Source organism: Leucoraja erinacea, chromosome 30 (assembly GCF_028641065.1).
Source record: "Leucoraja erinacea ecotype New England chromosome 30, Leri_hhj_1, whole genome shotgun sequence".
Lineage (NCBI taxonomy): Eukaryota > Metazoa > Chordata > Chondrichthyes > Rajiformes > Rajidae > Leucoraja > Leucoraja erinaceus.
Window position 1 is genome coordinate 25,746,658 of NC_073406.1, and position 22,210 is coordinate 25,768,867.

At 38.6% G+C, this 22,210-nt stretch overlaps 1 protein-coding gene and 1 long non-coding RNA gene across 7 annotated transcripts in view; one reads left to right on the plus strand and one right to left on the minus strand.

The window, feature by feature from the left end:
* Nucleotides 1-4,616: 4,616 nt before the first annotated feature.
* LOC129711765 (uncharacterized) overlaps nt 4,617-22,210 on the minus strand; it is an 18,947-nt gene continuing 1,353 nt past the window's right edge. The window contains exons 2-4 of one of the 2 annotated variants that reach the window (XR_008725919.1): nt 9,266-9,478; nt 7,744-7,907; nt 4,617-7,101 (exon numbers count right to left, since the gene is read on the minus strand). This is a non-coding gene — a long non-coding RNA (uncharacterized LOC129711765). The remainder of the gene's footprint in view (nt 7,102-7,743; nt 7,908-9,265; nt 9,479-22,210) is intronic. The other variant, XR_008725918.1, reaches the window with a different exon arrangement.
* Nucleotides 21,259-22,210, plus strand: part of prdm16 (PR domain containing 16) — a 733,455-nt gene continuing 732,503 nt past the window's right edge. For all 5 annotated transcript variants that reach the window (XM_055659693.1, XM_055659694.1, XM_055659696.1 and 2 more), the window contains exon 1: nt 21,259-21,395. In XM_055659693.1, coding sequence (XP_055515668.1) covers nt 21,359-21,395 — 37 coding nt within the window. In that variant the 5' untranslated portion in view covers nt 21,259-21,358. The remainder of the gene's footprint in view (nt 21,396-22,210) is intronic.

The window sequence follows — 22,210 nt, forward strand, 5'->3', positions numbered from 1 at the left end:
TAAAAAAAATAATATATTATTCGAAAATAGTTCATAAAGAAACGTGTCAAATATGCAATACATCGTTGCTTGTTCAAATCCCGAATTATACCGAACAAGTAAAAAATACAATAAACACAAGAGCCTTGATTTTTGTAACTATAAGTCAAGTTATTTGCCAAATGTGTCGGTCGACCCAAATTATTTGTCTTTATTGTGTTGGCTAGATATTGTGCCCCGAGGAAAGAAATGGTTTAATATTTGAGATTTGCCCAAGATGTTAATGTCCTATCGCCCCGAAATTATTATGTTGTATTACAAACAAAAGTCACCAAGAGTAAAAATGAGACATTGCAAGTCCTGTTGCTGTATTGCGTTTTAAAACACTGACCGTACAAGGCCAGTTTTAAAAAACGATCCCGACCTTCTCTCTGTCTATTTCCTCCAGAGATGCTGCCTGACCTGCTGAGTTCCACCAGCCTTTTGTTATTTGCCAAACTGTTTACGATCTGTTTACAATTGTACTCACTCTCCGTAAAGTTTTTTGAACCGCTGTATCTTGACGTTTGAGTTTAATGTAAATCTGATTAATTTATTATTATTTCGAGTTTATGATAATTAAGGGTACCCTTTTCGAACTGGTTTTAATTTTTAACTTCTATTTTAACTTCTACCTTTCAAGTAAACTTTAAAATATCCAGGATGTATATCCTCCACGACGTTTTTTGTTGTTGTGTGGAAAGATGTAATCCACTTTGGAAAAGTGTTAGGATCAATCTGCTTTGGCTGATTAAAATCATTACCCCAACCACCCTCCACTACATTCCCCGCCACATGCATCCCACACGCGTGCCCATTGACTGAAATTACTGTGTTCATCCACGTTTTATAAACGAGTGCTAGTATTCACATACCGTCACATTAATGTTAGTCATGGGGCGATTTGAAACGTTACAACCTCTATTCACTTCCTTTTTTTTTATTGTTACTGGGGTTTATTTCATATAATAATCTGGGTGCTAAGATGTAATTTTTTGGAAAACGCATCAATGAGACTTGGACTAAAGGATTATAATGCTGAGGAAACTCAATGGTAAATCAGTAACGTTTGAACTAGCAACATTTCAACTGATAATAGGGTTCATGTCTACTTGTCAATCCTGCAGAAAACATAGAAGGACGAAAGGTGTGGACTGCAGAAAATGTAGATGGTCTAGAATTGAGAAATGGCAAATGGAATTCAGTACGGGGAAAGATGAGGCAGTGTATTTGAGGAGATACAACAAGGCAAGGAAACAGAGTACAGGGGATAGTCCCGGTGGAATTGAGAGACCTTGGAGTGGATGCCCATGAACCCTTGAAAGTAATAAAATGCTTTATGAAGCATGTGGTGGGGTACTCAACTGCTTGAAGCGTATAGTGCAAGGTTAGGGAAATAATGCTGAAACACGAACTTGACCATATGTTAATTGCTGGGCACATGTCTGGTCACTGCAGTACAAGACCTGTAAGATTGTATTAGAGAAGGAACAGGATTACGAAATTGTGGCCAAGACTAGAACAAAAACCGCTATGGGAACATTGGATAAACTAGGGCTGTTGCTTTAGAACATGGGATGATGAAGGCAAAGTGATTAGATATATAAAATAACGTGGGTTTAAATAGAGAAAATACGACTATATTTCTCGCAAAGACCAAGCGGGAGATAAGTAAAAAGTTTTTCACCCAGAGGCAAGAAGGGGCCGAGAACTTTTTGCTTGAAAGAGTAGCCGATGCAGAAACTCGCAACAGGATTTGGATGTAGATTTGCGCCTGCAGGGGTAGATGGGTTTGGCTGGAGAGTGTTAGGCTTTTTTGAACGACACGCACAAGACGGGCCAACGGCCTCCTGTGGTACCAGGTTTCTTGGTTCAATGCCGATTTTCCTGTTACATTGGTGGAACATTAAACACCCTCTGGAATCATGTGTCTCAGAATATAATTTGAAATAGTGGAAGCTGATTGCATTGTTATGGTCTAGACCTTTGTTTATTTTGTAAACACCTTTGCTTGTTCGTCAGTGTTCGCAGGTGTTATTTTGGGGTTCTAACTTTCTTGCCTAGTAATGCCACTATTCCATGTTTCCCATTTCTCCTTGTACTCTCTCTTTCTTTGCTTTTCTTTTCCCATATTTCTCAAATTATAATCCATCTCTTTAAAAAGTGATCTGATAGAAATCTAGGTCGCTATAAATTTGAAAGCCGTGCGCCACGAAATTAAATTCATTAGTTTCCTACTTGACTTTGTATCGAACGATAAAAGTAGAATTGCCTTAGACAACCCTTAGCCGATCACTAGGTGTGAATCTACTACTAGTAGTCATTTTTGATTTGTTCCGTTCCCTATTTTGTTCCCATTTACGGAGCCAACCAAGATTTCAAAAGCCCGTCTTCGGCCCGAACGTTGCCTATTTCCTTCGCTCCATAGATGCTGCTGCACCCGCTGAGTTTCTCCAGCATTTTTGTCTACCTTCGATTTCCCAGCATCTGCAGTTCCTTCTTAAACATTTCAAACACATTGTGCACGTGGCTCATGTGAACCTTTGGATCGTTAGAAGTTTAATTATTATTTGAGTGAAAGTAAAACAAGAGTTTTACATTTTCCAAAATGACATCGGTAATAGGCAAGTAACAATATATTCGCTGGATGTAACTGAATAATATATTCGTGTAAGAAGGAACTGCAGATACTGGTTTATACCGAAGAAAGACACAAAAAGCTGGAGTAAGTCAGCGGGCGGGTCTCTGGATAAAAGGAACAGGCGACGTTTAGGGTCTAGACCCTTCATCAGGGTCAGTTGAAGGGTCTTGACCCGAAACGTCATATCTTCCTCTTCTCCTGAGATGCTGCCTGACCCGCTGACTTAGTCCAGCTTCTTGTGAATAATATTCTTATTGTACACAAATGTGTATCGGTCAGTTAATCAATATCCCTTCATGGGTGTGCGATTTGGGTATAGAGGAGGGGTCAGCAGGAGGTGATTCGCTCAGCTGTCTGACAAGTATGTTTTATCATAGTTATCTTTACAAAAAAAAATGTATTCAAGTATAGACACAAAATGGTGGAGTAACTCAGCGGGACAGGCAGCATCTCGGGAGAGAAGGTGTGGGTGACGTTTGGCCTCCAGACACTTCTTCGGGTCTCGACCCGAAACGTCACCCATTCATTCTCTCCAGAGATGCTGCCTGTCCCGCTGAGTTACTCCAGCATGTTGTGTCTACCACAAACCAGCATTCTTTCCTACACACAATGCATTCAAGTGCTTGTGCTCAAGTTATCACGTTGCGAGTTAGATGTAGAATTCCCTGCCGTAACCACAAATGTTCATTTAGATGTTGACTTCCATTTCCTTTCCTCAACTATCATAGGAGGAAAAACACCGATTTTTTTTCATTTAAGCAGTTGCCATTCACCCCCCTCCGAGCACAATCGGTCCTACAAGAATCATCTACATCAACCCGAAAATCATCAGTCTGAAGAAGGGTCTCGGCCCGAAACGTCGCCTATTCCTTCTCTCCATAGATGCTGCCTCACCCGCTGAGTTTCCCCAGCATTTTTATCTACCTTCGATTTTTCCAGCATCTGCAGCTCTTGTTTAAACATTGACACTAATGGGTCAACCACGGCTGGATTGTTCTTTGGTTCCTAATTAATGTTTAACCTCGAAGCAGCAGTGTTCTATCTTAAACATGTATTTGTAAAATGACTTTTCCCTATATAATAATTTTCCTGGTGCGTTTCCTATTATTTCTTATAATTCTACAGTTTTAAATGCATTCGCTAATTAAGAATGCAGTTTAACCAATAGGCTGCTAAATAAAATAGGTACCGCATCTGGCCTAAGAGCAAAGACAGATGTTACTAGCGGTCGATTTTAGCAAAGCAGCCACCGACATCCATTATCAAACCTCACAGTTCGAAAACTACATTAATATAGAAAAACTTCACCAAATATCAATAATGAGTTCGAATCGGACACGACACGGGTGCGGTGTCTAGTATTATACCAAACTCGCAATGCATCTAATGAGGGAATATAGCCCCCACAAACAAAATATAGCGCCGTTATAAATTATTAAAACGCCTAAACGTTTCGAGTTAACACTCAACATGTTGTACATATCGATACGGTTGAAGTCAACATAAGATTCAGTAATGTCACGATAATTTTACAATCTTCATTTACCACGTTAATAGAAATAAACAGGAAGGTTCATTTTTGATGAGAAAAATGTGTTGGAATAATTACATAAATCCTGCGCCAGACATCTCCCAAAAAATATTCAATTACCCAGTTCATAATTAGTAATTTGTTAAACGAAATGCTATCGTTATAAATTTCTAATTAGATGTAATTTTAAGGACATTCTATTTAGAATTTCCAAGAGAAGCGAACAACGAATTTCTACAGTTTATTTTAATGGTCTTGACGTTTTAAGTAACTTTAAAACGTTAGAGTGTCAATTATGTCTTAGCAGATGGTCTGCGTGCAATTAAAACAAATTTTAACTTTTCAAATAGACGGTAAAATAATAAACCAAAAAGTTACCTATTGTGTTCACGTTTCTTTATTAAATCAGAAAAGGAATAGTGACATGTATAATATGTAAATAGCACAAACTTGCAGGTGCACGTGATATTTGTTTAGCTGAAAGCTGAGCCTCTGTGGGCACATGCGGTATATTATGCCTCTACATACGTGTTTAAGCATTTTAAACTTCGCATTGTATAATGTGATACATATGCAATGTTTTATGTATGCGTTGTAAGCCTGGCTGCGTGCTCTCCGTGTGTGCTTGTATATGCATGCAACGTATGTGCCCCATTATAGACAACTGCTGCAAAAAACAACGCATCAGTTGTCCAAAAGTGTGAGAATATTATCGAGCCCAGAATTACATGTTCTGAAAATAATAATTACTTCTCTCGAAATAAGCACAACATTAATGATACATATGTTCGATACTTATTTGATTATTACAGTAATTTTCAATTTATAGGCCACCCTATTTCCATGGTTAATTCAAGATTTAATATTAAAATTGTATTGGTTAAAAGTACAAAACAACGTGAGGTGACTCTTTACTCCTTTTATGTTTTATGTTGTATGTTCTATGTTCGTGCATTAATTACACTTGAGAATATATCAAATTGTGTAGGAAGGAACTGCAGATGCTGGGTTTAAACACAAAATGCGGGAGTAACTCAGCGGGACAGGCAGCATCTCTGGAGAGAATGAATGGGTGACGTTGACCAGTCTGAAGAAGGGTCTCGACCCGAAACTCGAGTGTATGTCCATTTTAGCCATTGATATCGTGTAATCGCATAACATAAAGTTAGCGAAATGAACTTGGACATATTAGAGTAAAACATACATTAATATTGAAATAACTGCGTCTGGAGCAATTTAGGATATCATTGAGAAACAATTTAAATTTCAGAAATAGAAGAATGGCTATTCTAAAACCACTGAATGAATTTGCGTTAAATGGTTTTTTTTAAATCAGTTTAAAATGGCAATGGAGAAAAGGGTACACAAATACATTGGGTTTTTAGTACGTGTGTTTTAATGCCTGAAATATATCACACTTGAAGTAAAATGATATTCGGTATTTAGATCAAACATAATTATGTTATGGGAGAATACAATTCCAGAATGCAACAATAGCAAGAAACGACACCGATTGAAATCGACTGATTTTGAGAAATTGCAGAACGTCCCTGCTTACTTGCGTATTCAGCATTCCCCTTTTCGAAGAGATAGAAACATGTTATTTAAAACTAGGAAGACCAAGGACTCTAGCTGACATTTAAACTATTCACACAGTATTGGAGGCAATTTGGGTGTTACGAAATCATTACGATCCGGTCGCATTAGCTCACTGACAAGTGTAACCTTTGATAACTGAAGAATAACTTGTCTGCACTTTGTTAGAAATGGAAGTAACTCGATGTATCCACAAATTGCCTGATTCTATGAACGTTGCTCCCCAGATCTCCACCGCAACAACGTTGGTAACATCCTTAGCACAAATAATGATGGATTATCTTGTATATTCGGGCATGTCAGCTTAACACTGCCACTGGTAATTCTCGATGATGTCTCTACGTCACCCATTTTGGCATCGGCTGATAACCACTACCACGTATATTAAACTTCCGCTTAGAGTTAAAGACTGGCATCCATGATACTTTAAAATGACAGTCGGAAAGTATATCCGCACTTCTGTCACAGATATTATCAACTTGTGCTGCTAACAAAATAGCTCCTGGAATGTTTTTGAACCAATTCAAGATGAGGATAGACAGAGCTCTTAAAGATAGCTGAGTCAATGGATATGGGGAGAAGGCAGGAACGGGGTACTGATTGTGGATGATCAGCCATGATCACAGTGAATGGCGGTGCTGGCTCGAAGGGCCGAATGGCCTACCCCTCATCTATTGTCTATTGTCTATTGAGGTTATCGCACGAAACTCAACATTCATTCTAGCTTCCATACAAACAAATGTTAATACAACATTTAATTGAATATCGACAATTTGTTTAAATGATTAAACATATCATTATCAAACCGAATAAAATCATTCAGAAGTCGATAAAAATATAATTGTCATAATATTAATGATAATATAATTATTTATATTCAAAGAATATTACAATCGCATTGCCATTTATCTAAAACGTTGTAGAATGGTCAATACTTTGGAGCATGCTAAACTTCAAGTTAAGCTTTATTTCTTGCAGTCACTGTCTTAATGTAGCTTTGGACTAGGATATTATCCTTTTATCGAAGAATATACTGATTGGTGTGACCTTTATTATTGAGCGATGTTCTGCTGTCTCCCCTTTTTACTCTTTAGAACTTCTCCTTGCGTGTTGTGTAAAATTGCCCCGTTCTCCATGTGGCACGATTGAATTATGTTCCAGTGAGGATTTGAATGAGGAGAATGAGTTGCGGATCTCATTCATCACATCACGGGAAATGGAGCAACAATGTGTGAACTGGAGGGAGCTGGAAGATATCGGTCCGCATACAAACTTCTTTTTTCTCTCTAGTATAATTCATTTTCCTTCAAAGTAACTGCCAAAACAAAAGAGCGGCAGTAGTGGCGATCCTCTTGTTGTACCCACACATGTTGTTTTGTGTGTTATATATTGTTCCAGATATGAAAGGAAATGATCTCCAATTTAATCTTTGACAAGCATGTAATGAACTTTCTCTAGTAGAAAGACGATGCAATATTTGACATATTGTACAATTCTGTAAATATCTGACTACCAAAAGATGTTGTTAAACCCACCGTGAAAATGGAAAGACGCGACAGCAGAATGTACCGAATCAGTGTTAAAGAGGGAACTGCAGATGCTGGAGAATCGAAGGTTACACAGAAAAGCTGGAGAAACTCAGCGGGTGCAGCAGCATCTATGGAGCGAAGGAAATAGGCAACGTTTCGGGCCGAAACCCTTCTTCAGACCGAATCAGTGGATGTGCATTGAATGTTGCCCAATCTCATTTACATAAGAGCAGATAGGGACTTATTCAATCCCATAAACCTGATGGCCTAACTTTCAAAACCAGAACATAATCTCCATTACCCCCCCCCCCCCCCCCCCCCACCACCACCCCCTCCACTATGACTCAAAAATGAATTTGATTTATTCAGTTCCCATAAAGCAAAAGCATTGACCCGACTAGATCCTGACATTAACTTGCTACACCTACCTTGAGTCCCCTAAGGAAAGGGCTAAGAATTATTGTTATAGAACATGTTGCGATTACAAGGCAATCCATCAGAAGACATTTTCCTCTTTAACTGAAGCATCACAGACTCGTAATCTCAACGGTTTCCAGTTGGATAGCTGTTTACAGAATGTATGAATTTGAATCTGTTGGAATATTAAAAAATAAACGATTAGCTCCGATCACCTCTGATATTGTAATAGTGCTTTGCACATGCCATTTCCATACATCTCAAGCAAATGATTTTCTCCTTTTGAACCAGGCGCCACTTTGCATTGTAACCCTGGAATAAAGCCGCATCTTAAAACACTATGAATGTTTTAAATAACACATTACATCACCATGGGCATATTAGAGTACGTTATATATTTGTCATCTCGCTTACAGTTTAAAAAACATAGAAGATGACCTAACATCCAGCATTCCTGTCTAAAGAACTCTATTCGCTCTGATGTTATTTTTTCATACAAAGATTTATGCTTCCCTTCTATGATATTCCCTATCTCTCCCGCCTGAGGTAACAACATTTTAAATGGGTAAAAATGGGTGTTTATATATATTTATTAAAAAAAACCTCACACGACTCTCTCATCTAACCTCCCTTGAAAGATTAAGACTGTGATATGTGTCCCTACGGGTCGTTTGATTGATTACATCATCCTAAGGTCACTTCTACTTCTGGTAATTTTCTCTTTGCCCCGGGGCTCTGCATTCACGCATTTTTATTGCACACTTTGGAGACGTGCAGCTTCGTTGTTTTAGTCGTATGGATTAATGACTTGAGGGCAATGAAGTGAAACAGAATTTGCAATGATGAGCTAGCTGCCTATACAGTCAGGTCTTAAAGTGGCAACAACTACCAACTTTCTCCGTCTAGATCTAGACTATTAGTAACGACGGAAATAACTTTTAAAAAAACAAATCACCAACGTTTTGAACACATCCTTGTGGTTCTTTGTTCGCTTTCCACATTAAATACTAATTCCGCCTTGAGTAGAAGCCGAGACTATTCATTTTAACTATGACCGAAATGCCCCGCGCACAGAATATAAAGGTTGAACAACTAATGCATGTTAATGCCCACAGCAACACGGCCAAATTGTGACATTCGATCAGACATTATTTCAAATAAGTTTACATAATATATCGCGAGATCTTATAACGTGCCACGTCTATTTAAATAGTTGCTTCATTTCTAGGCTTCAGTGTTCGTGACCTCAAATCGCAAATTGCAGTAAAACAATGACATTATTAATGGTCTGGATATTTATCGGAATAGTAATTAATGAGCCCTTAAATCCAAATATTTCTTGATTGGCTGCCGTTGTATCTTTAAGAAAATGCTCGCCCTGTGCTGAATCCCCCCCCCCACCCCCCACAAATGTTTATGTGTTAGCAGTGAAACAAAAAGAAAATCAAGCTGACAAGTCCTGTACAGGTTTGAGCAGAATGCAGATACATATATGCAAAATAACAGCAATGCATTTCTAAACAAATCACTTACTGTTGTAATATTTGTAACATGGTCCCGGTAGCTGGAGAAAGGTGGTACAGGAGATGCGGCCTGGTTGTTTGTAAACACCTACCAAATGGAGCACTCAGAGTCTGTCAAGTTCAAGATTTTGATGTTGGTTCCCAGATCCATCCAAACAATAAACTTCATTCCCAACATCCAAAATCTTTGTCTCAAATTTGTTTTGAGCTCCTAAAAAAATGACTAGAGACAGTTTACTCCAAATACAAAATAAAAGTTAATTTCAGTGAAGGTTAATTCAACATTACAGATAGTGATACATACCGGGGATGAAGAGGTTCCAAGTTTGACGCATTTATTGTAAAGATACTGTGTAAGTCCAAGGAAGAAGAGACAACATGACGATTTATATTTTCTGTATATATCTGAATGTATTTATTCAAAGGGAGTAATATTGTCATGGAAATCGTGATATGAAAACATTTCACAGTTAGCACCTGTTTAAAGCTTAAGAAAGAACTGCAGATGCTGGAAAAATCGAAGGTAGACAAATATGCTGGAGAAACTCAACGGGTGAGGCAGCATCAATGGAGCGAAGGAATTATAACCATATAACCATATAACCATATAACAATTACAGCACGGAAACAGGCCATCTCGACCCTACAAGTCCGTGCCGAACAAATGTTTTTCCCCCTTAGTCCCACCTGTCTGCACTCATACCATAACCCTCCATTCCCTTCTCATCCATATGCCTATCCAATTTATTTTTAAATTATACCAATGAACCTGCCTCCACCACTTCCACTGGAAGCTCATTCCACACCGCTACCACTCTCTGAGTAAAGAAATTCCCCCTCATGTTACCCCTAAACTTCTGTCCCTTAATTGGTGATGTTTCAGGTCGAGACCCTTCTTCAACCTGAAATATCACCTATTCCTTTGCTCCATAGATGCTGCCTCACCCGCTGAGTTTCTCCAGCATTTTTGTCTACCTGTTTAAAGCTGATATGTTTCAGTAAAGTATTGAGGAAATGTCAGAGTGTTTGACCACAAGCTCAGAGAAGGATACTTATCTCCATTCTAAGCAAAATAACATTTCAGGGACATTTTAGAGTCATAGAGTTCATAAAGTGTGGAAACAGGCCCTTCGGCCCAACTTGCCCACACCGGCCAACAATGTCTAAGCCACACTAGTCCCACTTGCTTGCGCTTGGTCCATATCCCTCCAAAGTTGGCTTATCCATGTACCTGTCTAACAGTCCCTTTCATGATGGGATAGTTCCAGCCTCAACTACCTCCTCTGGCAGCTTGTTCCATACACCCACCATTCTTTGTGTGAAAAAGCTGCCACTCGGATTCCTATTAAATCTTTTCCTCTTCACCTTGAACCTATGTCCTCTGGTCCTCGAGTCCCCTACTCTGGGCCAGAGAATCTGTGCATCGACCTGATCTATTCCTTTCAGGATTTTCTTCTCTAGAATATAATAACAGAATGCCAAAAGCAATTGTCAAATCGGAAAGCATTGCAGGGGGTGCTTGCATGATTTCTGGCGGATAAATTTGAATCTGCTAGAATTCCAGACACGAGCACCTTCTAAAGACAAATTGAAAATAAACCTCACTGATAGGCATCTGATGTTACTTATTTGATTGCCTTCCTCTGAATGCCTCTGCCATCACGATAATTTTCTAATATCTATTCTATATCCATCTAATTATTTGCGCATGTCCAGGCTTTCTTCGAGTGCTACTTCAACCTCTCCTCAACTACATAAAATAATAAAAGAAAACAGGCGCTGTTGTCGCAATAGGCAGTGGTTAAAATAATAACAATGGCCACGCTTTGAAGTCTGATGCGGTCCAAGGTGAAATTACGTGATAAGGTTGATGAAAATAATGGACGTGGAGGCACATTTCATTGAGAGGCCTAAGGAAGTGCATTCAAAGGTGGCGCTCAAACAAGCAGAACCCCGGTCACATTTAGGGCTAGAGGCAGTCTTCTTCGAGCTAGGAATGCTCTCGTGGCTTTATGCATCACATTTTGAATACAGTGTAATTAATTTGCTTAACAGTTTTACTCTTTGTTAGTTGAGATTTGCCGGCATGGCAATGCTCTGCACTAACTGAGATTTATTGTCTCAGACGGTGAAATTAAAAAAATTGACAAACTCTTTAAGAGATTAGTGGGGTAGGGATGCCAGTGGTGGGGAGACTATGCTAGAATTGGGAAACAAGTACATTTACTTTTTGGCAACATTAAGTGCTCCCTCAAAATTGTAAGCTATGCTGTTAATCAAAGTATTTGGAATATTTTTATTTTTTGGAAACTTTTTATTATATAATATAGATATAAAAGCTAAGGAATAGAAACAGGTCAGGTCGGGGGGAGTTCCCCCCGCCACCGGTACCATATAATCCCGTGCTCCATGGTCGGATAGTCCGCGACTAAACCGTCTCCCCCACCTGGTTTGCCAAGTGAGGAGGGGGCTGTGGACCCCCAGCAGGACCAAAAACATGATCTGTCAAAGGGCAGATGAGCTTCTAGCGAACCAATGGCCATTCACACTTCAGAGGAAGTAGTGAACACTGTCGTACATAGCATTGTAAGGAATGATGATAAAGCACACACACACCAAAATCCTACACTTCCAACAGCGGAAGTCCACAGGAACTGGAGGACAGAGATGTGTGGTGTGTTCGTCGTCGTTCCCGTTGGAAACCAGCACCACTGCATCGCTAATGTTTTCAATGATGGTGATGATGATCAAAAGATTCACTGTATTCACTGGAGTTTAGAAGGATGAGGGGATATCTTAGAGAAACATATAAGATTATAAAAGGACTGGACAAGCTAGGTGCAGGAAAAATGTTCCCAATGTTGGGCGAGTCCAGAACCAGGGGCCACAATTTGAGAATAAAGGGGAGGCCATTTAAGACTGAGGTGAGAAAAAAACGTTTTCACCCAGAGAGTTGTGAATTTGTGGAATTCCCTGCCACAGAGGGCAGTGGAGGCCAAAACACTGGATGGATTTAAGAGAGAGTTAGATAGAGCTCTATGGGCCAGTGGAATCAAGGGACATGGGGAGAAGGCAGACACGGGTTATTGATTGGGGCAATCAGTTATGATCATAATGAATGGTGGTGCTGGCTCGAAGGACCGAATGGCCTCCTCCTGCACCTATTTTCTATGATGATGAAGAATAGAAATGGGCTTAACTCTCATTAAGCCTAGCTATCAACTAAGCTCATGCCTGATCTTTAACCACAATGCCACGTTCATATATTAATCACCCAATACTTTGATTCTTTTAACATCCCAAATCTATCTCGGTCATCAATATGCCCAACGACTGAGTCTCCACAACTCTCTGGAATAGAGAATTCCTAAGATTTGCTAATATCTGATTTATTTTTATTCTTCTCATTCTGAATGCCTGACCACTTCTGCTGAAACTGTAACCCATGGGTCAACAATTGGTAACCTTCCCTGCATATACTCTGTAAAACTAATATTTTTCCATACACAAAATGCGTAGCAGTCATTTCTTTGGTCCATTATCCATTTGTTCATTATCAATTACTATTATTTTGTTTCAATACTTTAGGAACTTCAATACTTTAAACACTTCATTATTTTGCAAATACTTGTCCATTTGGTGGTGGATAATTAGCATTTAACTGGTCTTCTGCTTATCTCATGCTGTTAGTTTTGATAAATTTCATTAGAATTATCAAGACAAAATGGAGATGTATGTTGGGGACAAACATTAGCTCCAGTGAGAACAGTCATCTCTATTTTGAAGTGGGATTTTATGTTTGCATAATCAAAATTACGTTTTGAAAACAATATTTGAAAATAAAATTGTTTTGGTGTTAATCTGCTATTACTCTCCATTTGAGAACTTATCCTATGATGTTGTACTTGGGCTTTCTTCTATGCATACCCTCATGGTGCACCTTGTACTGGGTTAATTTCTCGAGTGCAAACAATGAAGTCCAGTGTGGGCAAAACCTTTACTATTTATAGTGAAAATGAATCTTGAGCCAGTGTTGTTGTATTCTACCATGGACTTAGTAAATTGCATGTTGACCAGTATTGTTGGAGCATGGTGTATTTCATTATTTTTTGCTGGCTTAAAACTATTTGTGCAATAATTGTGTAATTTAAAAACTAGTTTCTGCAAATTGAGCGAATTATATCTTTCATTATAACTAACAATGGTTTAAATTATGAGCTCCTAAATCTTGAGTTAGGTTTTACATTGAGTGTTCTTTTGGAATATTCAAGACTAAGGAAAATGGGATAGCTGCCACTTTTAAGACAAGGGCGATTAGAACATCTAAAGAACAAACCTGCTCATCAATAAATCATTTTTAAAGCCATTTAATATTTCTGTTATTTGACGTTAATATTTATTGGGAATAATTTAGGAATTCCATATGGGTCATCGGTGCTTTCAAGTGTCAAAACGGTCTACCCTTTCCTCTTCAAAGGCAATAATTTTGTTCTCTTATTCCGAATTGTGCAAAAATAAAACAAGCCATAGTGCACGATGGCCTAATGGTTAAGAGACGAGGCTCCAGTCTTGAGATCTATAAAACGAGTTCAATAGTTAAATAATGCAGAACAATACTGATATCTATGATACTAGCGAATTATTTGGGGGGAAAAAACGTTTCTAATTCACTAATGTCCTCGATGAAATAAAATGAATGTATTGTAGCATTGTAGTTGGCGGATATGTAACACCGGACCCACCGATATAGTTGACTATTTCTACTAGACTGGACAAGGTTCAGCTCATATGTCGCGAATGAGCAAAACAATGAATCCTGGTAACCCCATGACTCAGAGATGAGCCGTATACATTTTGCCATCTGCTACCCATCTCGACTATAAAGAGACATCGAATGGTGACGTTTTCCTACATGAAAGGCTTGTTCTCGTGTTGGGGTCTGATAAGCGGTCTAGATGTGTTTTCCCATGCCCTCTTTGCCGTTTTGTTCTAGTTTACGGCTTGATTTAGCTCAGCATCTATGCGTGTTGATCCCTGGAGTTTTGCAGGCGGAGTCCAGTCTGTCCTGCTTCTCCCTAGCCCCCCAGCTATATATCCTGATTGGGATTAGCGGTCAAACTTCTCAATTACCACAACCACAAAGGTCCTGAACCCAATTAATGGCTAATAATTACAGTCCAAACTGCTACAGCCCCACTCTGCATCATTAGTCGGAGTTCCGGAAATAAAAATGATCCACCAGACATGATCCTCGAAGAAAGCTCTTCGTTTTTTTTTTAACTGGACGCAATTTCATCACTGTGAATTCTCTGGAGATATCACCAGTGTAATATTTGAGTTGATTTTAAATTCAGCCACGTGGAATGGTAGAATTCACACGTGAAGGCGGAAAAAAAAAACGAACTACCGGTTTAATTATTACAGAATACAATACATAGTGACCCTATATATAAAGATGAACGGCCACTATTCAATATCTTAAAAATGCAAAGACCAGAAATATTCGGAATCGAAGAAAATCTTCGAAGTATAAAAGCCCCTTTTTATGACTATAGAATATTTGACGTGTCCTACATTTTTAAAAACAAATGTCGGGTTGACAGCTACCAGTTAATGAGGAAACGTGCTTCGCCTGCTAACAAGAGAATATTAGTTATTATCTTCAGCAACTGTTTTTACCTGTAATTTTCTGCTTTCTCGAAAGGCCAATGATCCCCAAGTATGTCACGAATAAATTATGTGAACCTCAGCAATGCAAAATGTTACTAAAGCTTGGGGGAAGAATCAAACCGCGAACAATTTTGAATTAATTATTATTTCGGCCATATTGCTGCGGTCTCATTTTGGATGTGTCAATGTTTAGGATAGCGGTAAGTTCAAATATCATCTGGATCATCTGGAGAATTTCCAGCTCTGATCATCAATAAGGCTTATCGTGATCCTTTGCTTGGCCTTAACTTTGTTTAAAAAAACGATCTTTTATATACTCCCTTTCTAAACATTATATAAAACAGTGTGTATACCGACACTTCTTCTATTTTGGGTATAATTCTTAACCATGCTACAATTGGCTATTCAAAGTACAAGAGACTGCAGATGCTAGAATGTTGAGCAAAAAAAAACTGCTGGAGGAACTCACTGGATCTGACAACTTCTGAGGAGGGAAACGGATAGACGATTATTGGGGTCGGCAGACTTGTTCGGCCTGATTATTTACTATTATTACGACTATCAATGAACATTGCAGAGAAAGACTGCCTGTTTATCTCCCCATTAATGACCACACATAACACCTGTATATATTGGTTACATCGCCTTAACTGATCACGCAGACTGCCTGGCTTATTGACTATCCAGATATCCCACTTCTACAAACAATCTCATCATTAATGTTTATCTAGTGGCCATCTAGTAACCGACCCGATGACTACTCGTTATCATTAACTATTGAGCAATCTTGTGTCTATTGCCCATCTTTTCATTAATAGTCATCCAACAAACTGCATGTATTGATCGTCCCACTGTTATTGGCTTATCGAAAACCAAGATGATGTGGTATTAATTGACGGCTAAGCAGAAGCTAGTTATTATTATTATTATCACTATTATTAATACTAAAGATACAGCAACCTCGTCCCTATTATTTATATCATTAAAGTTTATCCGGAAAACTCGTATCTACCGACCATCCTACAATCTCATTATTAATGAAGATCATAAACTCAGCAGCTACTGACCAACTCATCATTATTAACCTTTCAGAAATATTAAGCTTGCTCAGCATCTCTTTATTCACGACCACCGAGGTAACGTGCATATTCTGGGCATGTTGCCGACAGTTTATACACATACGATCACTTTCCCTACAAAAACTAAATATCGCATTTCTTCCAACGTTTTGTACCGATTCCGTATATTTTGTTTATAGCAACACTAGCAGATAGAAGGCATCGTTTTGTAATCCTGGTTTAAAATGCATATAAATCCTAAAGAATAGTTAGGACAGTTACCTCACAAGTAAGTGAGTTAATATCTCTGTGTAAAACCAATGAAATGCAATGGTCCTTCTAAAATGTAAATGTGAAGAGAAAGTTGCAAAGGGATATTGAAAGAACCAAAACCGAGCCAAACGGAATTCAATGTGGATATGTATTTTTTTATATTTTCTAATTGACGACGAATTAGAATTCATGAAGGAACAGGATAAACTATAATGCGGAAAAAGCAAAAAATGGCAAGCGTTGGTGGAAATATAAAACCATAATTTTAAAGGATGAAAGCTTATTAACCGTTATCTTTAAGAGACTGAAATAGAAGGGGTGGAAATCTTGGAATTCGTACAAGGTAGACACACCAACATAATTCCATATACAAAGGTAAATTATGAGGATATGTGCATCAACTATGCTTGTACAGCCATGAATATTGACAATTAGATGGTCTATTTAAAGTATATAGTGTGATTTAAGGAGTTGACATTCGGGGGGTAACGGCCGAAAGCACATATGTATGCCCGGAAAATTGGAATTGTCCCAATTAAAGACCCAGGTTTGCCATATTTCTCTTTGGTATGGATATTAAGAAACTAAGAACGCATACAAATGATACAGAGGTACAGACTAACACATGGTAGAATGGAAAGAGGGGCTGAATGGTCTACTGTTCGCAGTTTAAAAAATAATTTGAGGAATCGACATCGCGGACACTTTAATGGGATTCCCTGTTCATTCCCAATTGTCCATGAATTCAGGAGGCAGTCAAGTCAACTACACAACAAACAAACAGACACAAGTATGGTCTTGCCGGGATCACAGGTGTACCAGAAAGAGAAGCTAACGGCATGGAAATGAGTGGGGGAGGGAAATTCAGTGATATTTATGTTTACATCATAAAATGTTGCGGATATTGGTAATCTGGAATAAAAATAGAAAATATTGAAAATAATATTCAGCAGACCAAGTAGCACCCGTGAAGGAAGAAACTGAGTTCCCATTTCAGCTTCTTGACGTTTCATCAAAAATGTGATTTAAATTGGCTGACATTGAAACGATTTCTGTCGGGGTGGGCACTCATTGACAATACTGGTATCTGGCTTTTGCAGTAAGGTCAGTTTTCTATCTGACCTCTTCTAACCATCGGTTGATCTGTACAATAATGATTCAAAAATATTTATATTATAAATATACTCATAGTATTGGGAGAATACCTAAAATTTAGAATTTAAATTTAGGTTTGATTTTTGCTAAACATTTAACGTTCAAGATAGTAAAAACAATTAATGAAACAAATAGAATGTTGGACGGCAAATTATGATAGGAGCCGCATTTTCATGGTCAAACTGATAAAGTATTTGTTAGAGCAACGCCACGTACAAGCAACACACCTCGTCCGCCGTTCACAAGGACCGGGCAATAATGCCTACAAATAGTTTATTTATTTTCCTGATTCAGGAAAATGTATCTGTTTAACAGGAACAAAAACAATATTCCCGGAAGATCTTAATTGGAAGTCCTTCAACGGAATGTAGTTACTGATTGACACAATTAGGGATTGCAAGATAGATTTCTAAATGTCACACTCGTTTTCCAATTAGTAATTCTAACCCGATTATCATGTGTAACTAATTCTTGTTACAAAAATCATAATCTCAATCAATGTTCTTTCATACGCCATATTTTGTTTAATTTTCAAGCGGGGCTGCGAAATATATTTCTGGATGAAGTGAATGCATGATTTGAAAGCAGTGCAGTTTGGTCTTAGATTCTGTTTAGTCCATGTTTATTTTTGATTCCCAATTGGATTTTCATTCTGTGGATAAAGCAGGATAAGGCAGTTCGCGAGAGAGGTGGTGTGTTGGGATAGTTGTGGTGTGTGTAGGAGGGTGGAGGATAATTGCAATACTAATACTGAAAATTCCCACCTTTTAACAATATAAAAATAGAAATTGTTTTTGTTTTAATAACGTTCACTACCACACGCATGGTTGTTTATTCACTAAGTATAATAAATATTTACATAATATTATCAGTGGCGTCGGCAGGTAGCGTGTCATATTGCATCCGGATAATTTTGCATAATTAAACCATAACCTGGTTGAAGCAGGCTGTATGGTTATATTGAACGAGAGACGACAATCAGGACATGGAGCAATGGCCAGGGAGCAATGCACCATAAATATTTTATATATTGATTGTATACTGAACTATTTGTCTTTAAAATGAATAGCTCCATCCACACATGAGTTTTATAACCTATTTCGTTAGAAATGTTACGGACTTAATTGTCCGTAGTTACTTAAAGACGATTTTACGCACTTAATTGTCCGAATTCCTTTATATCTTAATATGGTATTAATGCGAGGTATGATCATTAAATTATTCACACCCGCGTACACGGCAAGGGTACATTGCTAAACAAAACGATATATTTCGTCTACATTTCTTGCATACAACCGTGATCCAAAGTATTAAGAAAAAATCATTGAATGAAGCGGAATAGAAAGGAAACTAAAAGCACAGTCTTGAAACAAACACATTTTAAACAGACCTTCGGCCTGAAGAGTCCCTTCAATCAATAATATAAAATTGTTTACTTAATTTCCAACTACTATTTGTTCTCGGCCTTGTTTCTTTTTTTTTTAACGTGTCCCTTTGCATGCAGGTATTACATTCTGTCTATTAGCCCACGGAATAGCTTTATACAAGTTATTTTATTTGGGGACATTGGCAACTGATATTTTATTTATTGTGCAAAAAAATGAATTAACAGGTGTTATCTTTCCCGTGCACAGACAATGGATCTCAATGTGGGCTCCTTTGCTTAACTATGTCACTGTGCAAAAGATAGTTCATTACATGTTATAGCCGAGAACACGTAGATGCCCGTCTATTTTGGACCCTGTTTCGATTGCTGGAAACTGCTGTTTGCAATATAGTATTAACGATAAGGTGCAGTTCCGCCTTTAAATGCACACTAAAGAGCACACTAAATCCAGCAGTTCTGACTAACTCTGCAATTTCACGCATAAATGTATTGTACTACAAAATGGATTTATAAGGAAGGGGTAGAAAGATACTTTGCGTGCTTTTATAATAGGTGCAATCAGCCCCTCGTCTTTAGTTGTGTTTTATAGATACATTTCATCAACAAAGCAGGCATTACAGCCCCCACCCCCACCCCCCACCCACCCTGAAAAAATGGTCATGACGCATTTTATTTTTACCAAAACACTGATTTTATTTTATCTTCTCACCATTAAGGGTGTATAGATTGTCCGAATACCTTTTCGGTTAGTAATATTTTGTATTTTTTCTTTTAAAAATTTGGCTATCTCCCTCTCTGGATTTATACTCGATCGCCGTCCAATGTAAAATTATTGGCAGGTTTCTATAAAATTGTTCGGAATTACATATTTCTAACTGGCTAAACAAATCATCAGTATATAGTAACAGTACATTTCTCCAAGAGAAGCCCGGGTAATTTAATAAAGCATTTGAAATGCCTCCTGGACAGCTTTGAGAACACCATCATCTAACCACCACCTCAGACGCGTCTCTGCAGCTCAACCTTGGCGTTGTGTGTATGCGTCCAATGTTATGCCATCTAGATTTATCATGAATTAATAAAGCTAATTGGCCACAAGTACGGGAAATGCAAGTAACTTTAACGGTTCTTGGTAAATAAATGTGAAATTAACTTGTAAATTGTTTTACTCCGTGAAGTGCGCACCATACTACCAGTTAAGAGGCACACACTGATAATGTAGCAATCTTCCAAAGAACCTGAACTGCTTGTAAGTCTGAAACGTGGCGCCTGCAATATGTCTCTACCCCCCCCCCCCCCCCCCCCCCCCCCCCCCCCCCAAGTTCAAGGAGTCTGATATGAATATAAGCATGACATGAAATAACTTCATCACCTTTACACAAAAGTCCAGGAATTATTAAATTGCAGTTAATCAAATTCAGTTTGTTTGCATTCATCAAAGCCCATATGATTGTTGATAATAAAACTATTTGTATTAAACTGACATTATGCAGCTACATTTTTAAATAACTCTTTTTGAGACGTAAATTGCAAGTGTTTTCTATTGGCAGGCGATGCTTTTTGAAAACAATTCCCCCCTCCGACCCTTACTACATTTTAAAAGGCGTTGAAATTCGGCCGCCGCAATACAATCTGCCTTAATTAATTAGTTAAAAACCACACCGTGCCTAACATAGGGCGTTCAAACATAGCTTCTTTCCTCTTTCTGAACACTTTCTGTCTCAAGCTACACGGTCCATTATTTTAAAGGAAGAACCTACAGAAGAAAGTCTGAGAAGACATGGCAATGTAGCCGGTTATTTTATTCCTTCATTAAAATAACATAAAGGTCGTGAGGGGTTGCTTGGGCTTCGGTATTACAGGAAGAAAATAACCGTTTAAATGTCGGGTTCTCAGCGCCAATTAGATCCAGTGACTCCGCAGCCCCGAACCCACGTTTATTATATTCCATAGTTCTAGCACCTGGTGTTAAGTCACTGTTGTTATCCGGGACTATTCATTCGACCGAAGCTATCGATAGCTTTAATTAATACTGTCATAAGTGATGGGACGCATTATTGAGTGAGGCTAGCATGCCAATCTGTTCCCTTGCCACTATCAGCTGTGCTAAAACTATATACTGTAAATCTCTCCACTGCTGTCAATTAGCTTAACGCAATCTTAACACCAATAACGTGCACCGAAGTAAATTACTTGTAGATTTAAAATAAAATTCCACGACAAATATCTGTTCATGAATTTTAAAACACACACATTTTTTTGAAAAGTTTGTTTTAAGGCAAACTCCCTTTACCGTGCAGGCACATCTCAAGGCTTAGAAGCGGGATTCGAACAAGTGGGAGAGGAAAAAAGTGTGAAATGGCGTTAGGGCGGCAGAGATAATTGGTCTGATGGAGTTGAGGACAGATCGCGGCCAAATGATGAATATATTCAAACTTTTCCCTGCGTGATGGTGTCAGATTGAAGGCTCTGTGCGCATGTGCGAAGGTGTCCAAACTGACAATGCCAGGGAGATAGCGTGTGCGATTCTCTGAAATCACTACCAACGCCGACAGACAACATGAGATCCAAGGCAAGGGCGAGAAAACTGGCCAAAAGTAGGTCCCTATTTTCTTCTCCTATCTCTCCGCACTTTTTTTTAGATCCTCTGTTTAGGCTTCCAAAAATGAGCTTCCAAAAAACAGCTCCAGACGGTCCGCTTTACACACATGGTCTTTGTGAAGAAGCGATCAGGAATGTATTTTCTCCTCCAGATGATGTCGGTGCGGCGGGGACGATTAGAATGATGTGTACCATGGGCTTGCAAAAAGGCTCGGGCGCAAGAACTTAAGAGTTGAACGCTCTGGCCACAAGAGCGGCGCGGAGATCTGTGTTTCTGCACAAGTTTTCAGACCTTGTTTATTTCTCTCATTCAAGAGAAACTTCCATGCCCCCCGCGTGTCGACCCGAGAGGTTGAGAAGTTGGAGAGGAATAGCAAAAAAATAAAAATGAAGTTGTTACAGTTGACGAAAAGATATACAACTTAAAAAAAAAACATATATCGAACCATTGCAAGTACAAACAGTTTTGCGGATTCTTAAATAGTGGGCGCTAGAGCACCGTTGGAGAGCTGGAAGTTGCTGGCCAACTGCTTGTCTCTGGTTGAAAGGGGGCAAAATATCTTGGGGGAGTCGGTTTAATATACTAAGCTCGATCAGTAGCCGAGCCGTGCCGGGGTTTCGGGGGAGTAATGTTTTCGGGGCAGCTTCGGGGAATTGTAAATTTAGTGCGAAAAAGAATCGCATAATATTTGTAAGGAATCCATTTGGAATAACACAAATGACAACTTTAAACTTCCAATTTAATCTTGCCAGATCGCTAGACGGGGTTTAATAGGAAGACGCTCTCGGATCTTCGAAGTGTTACACAATC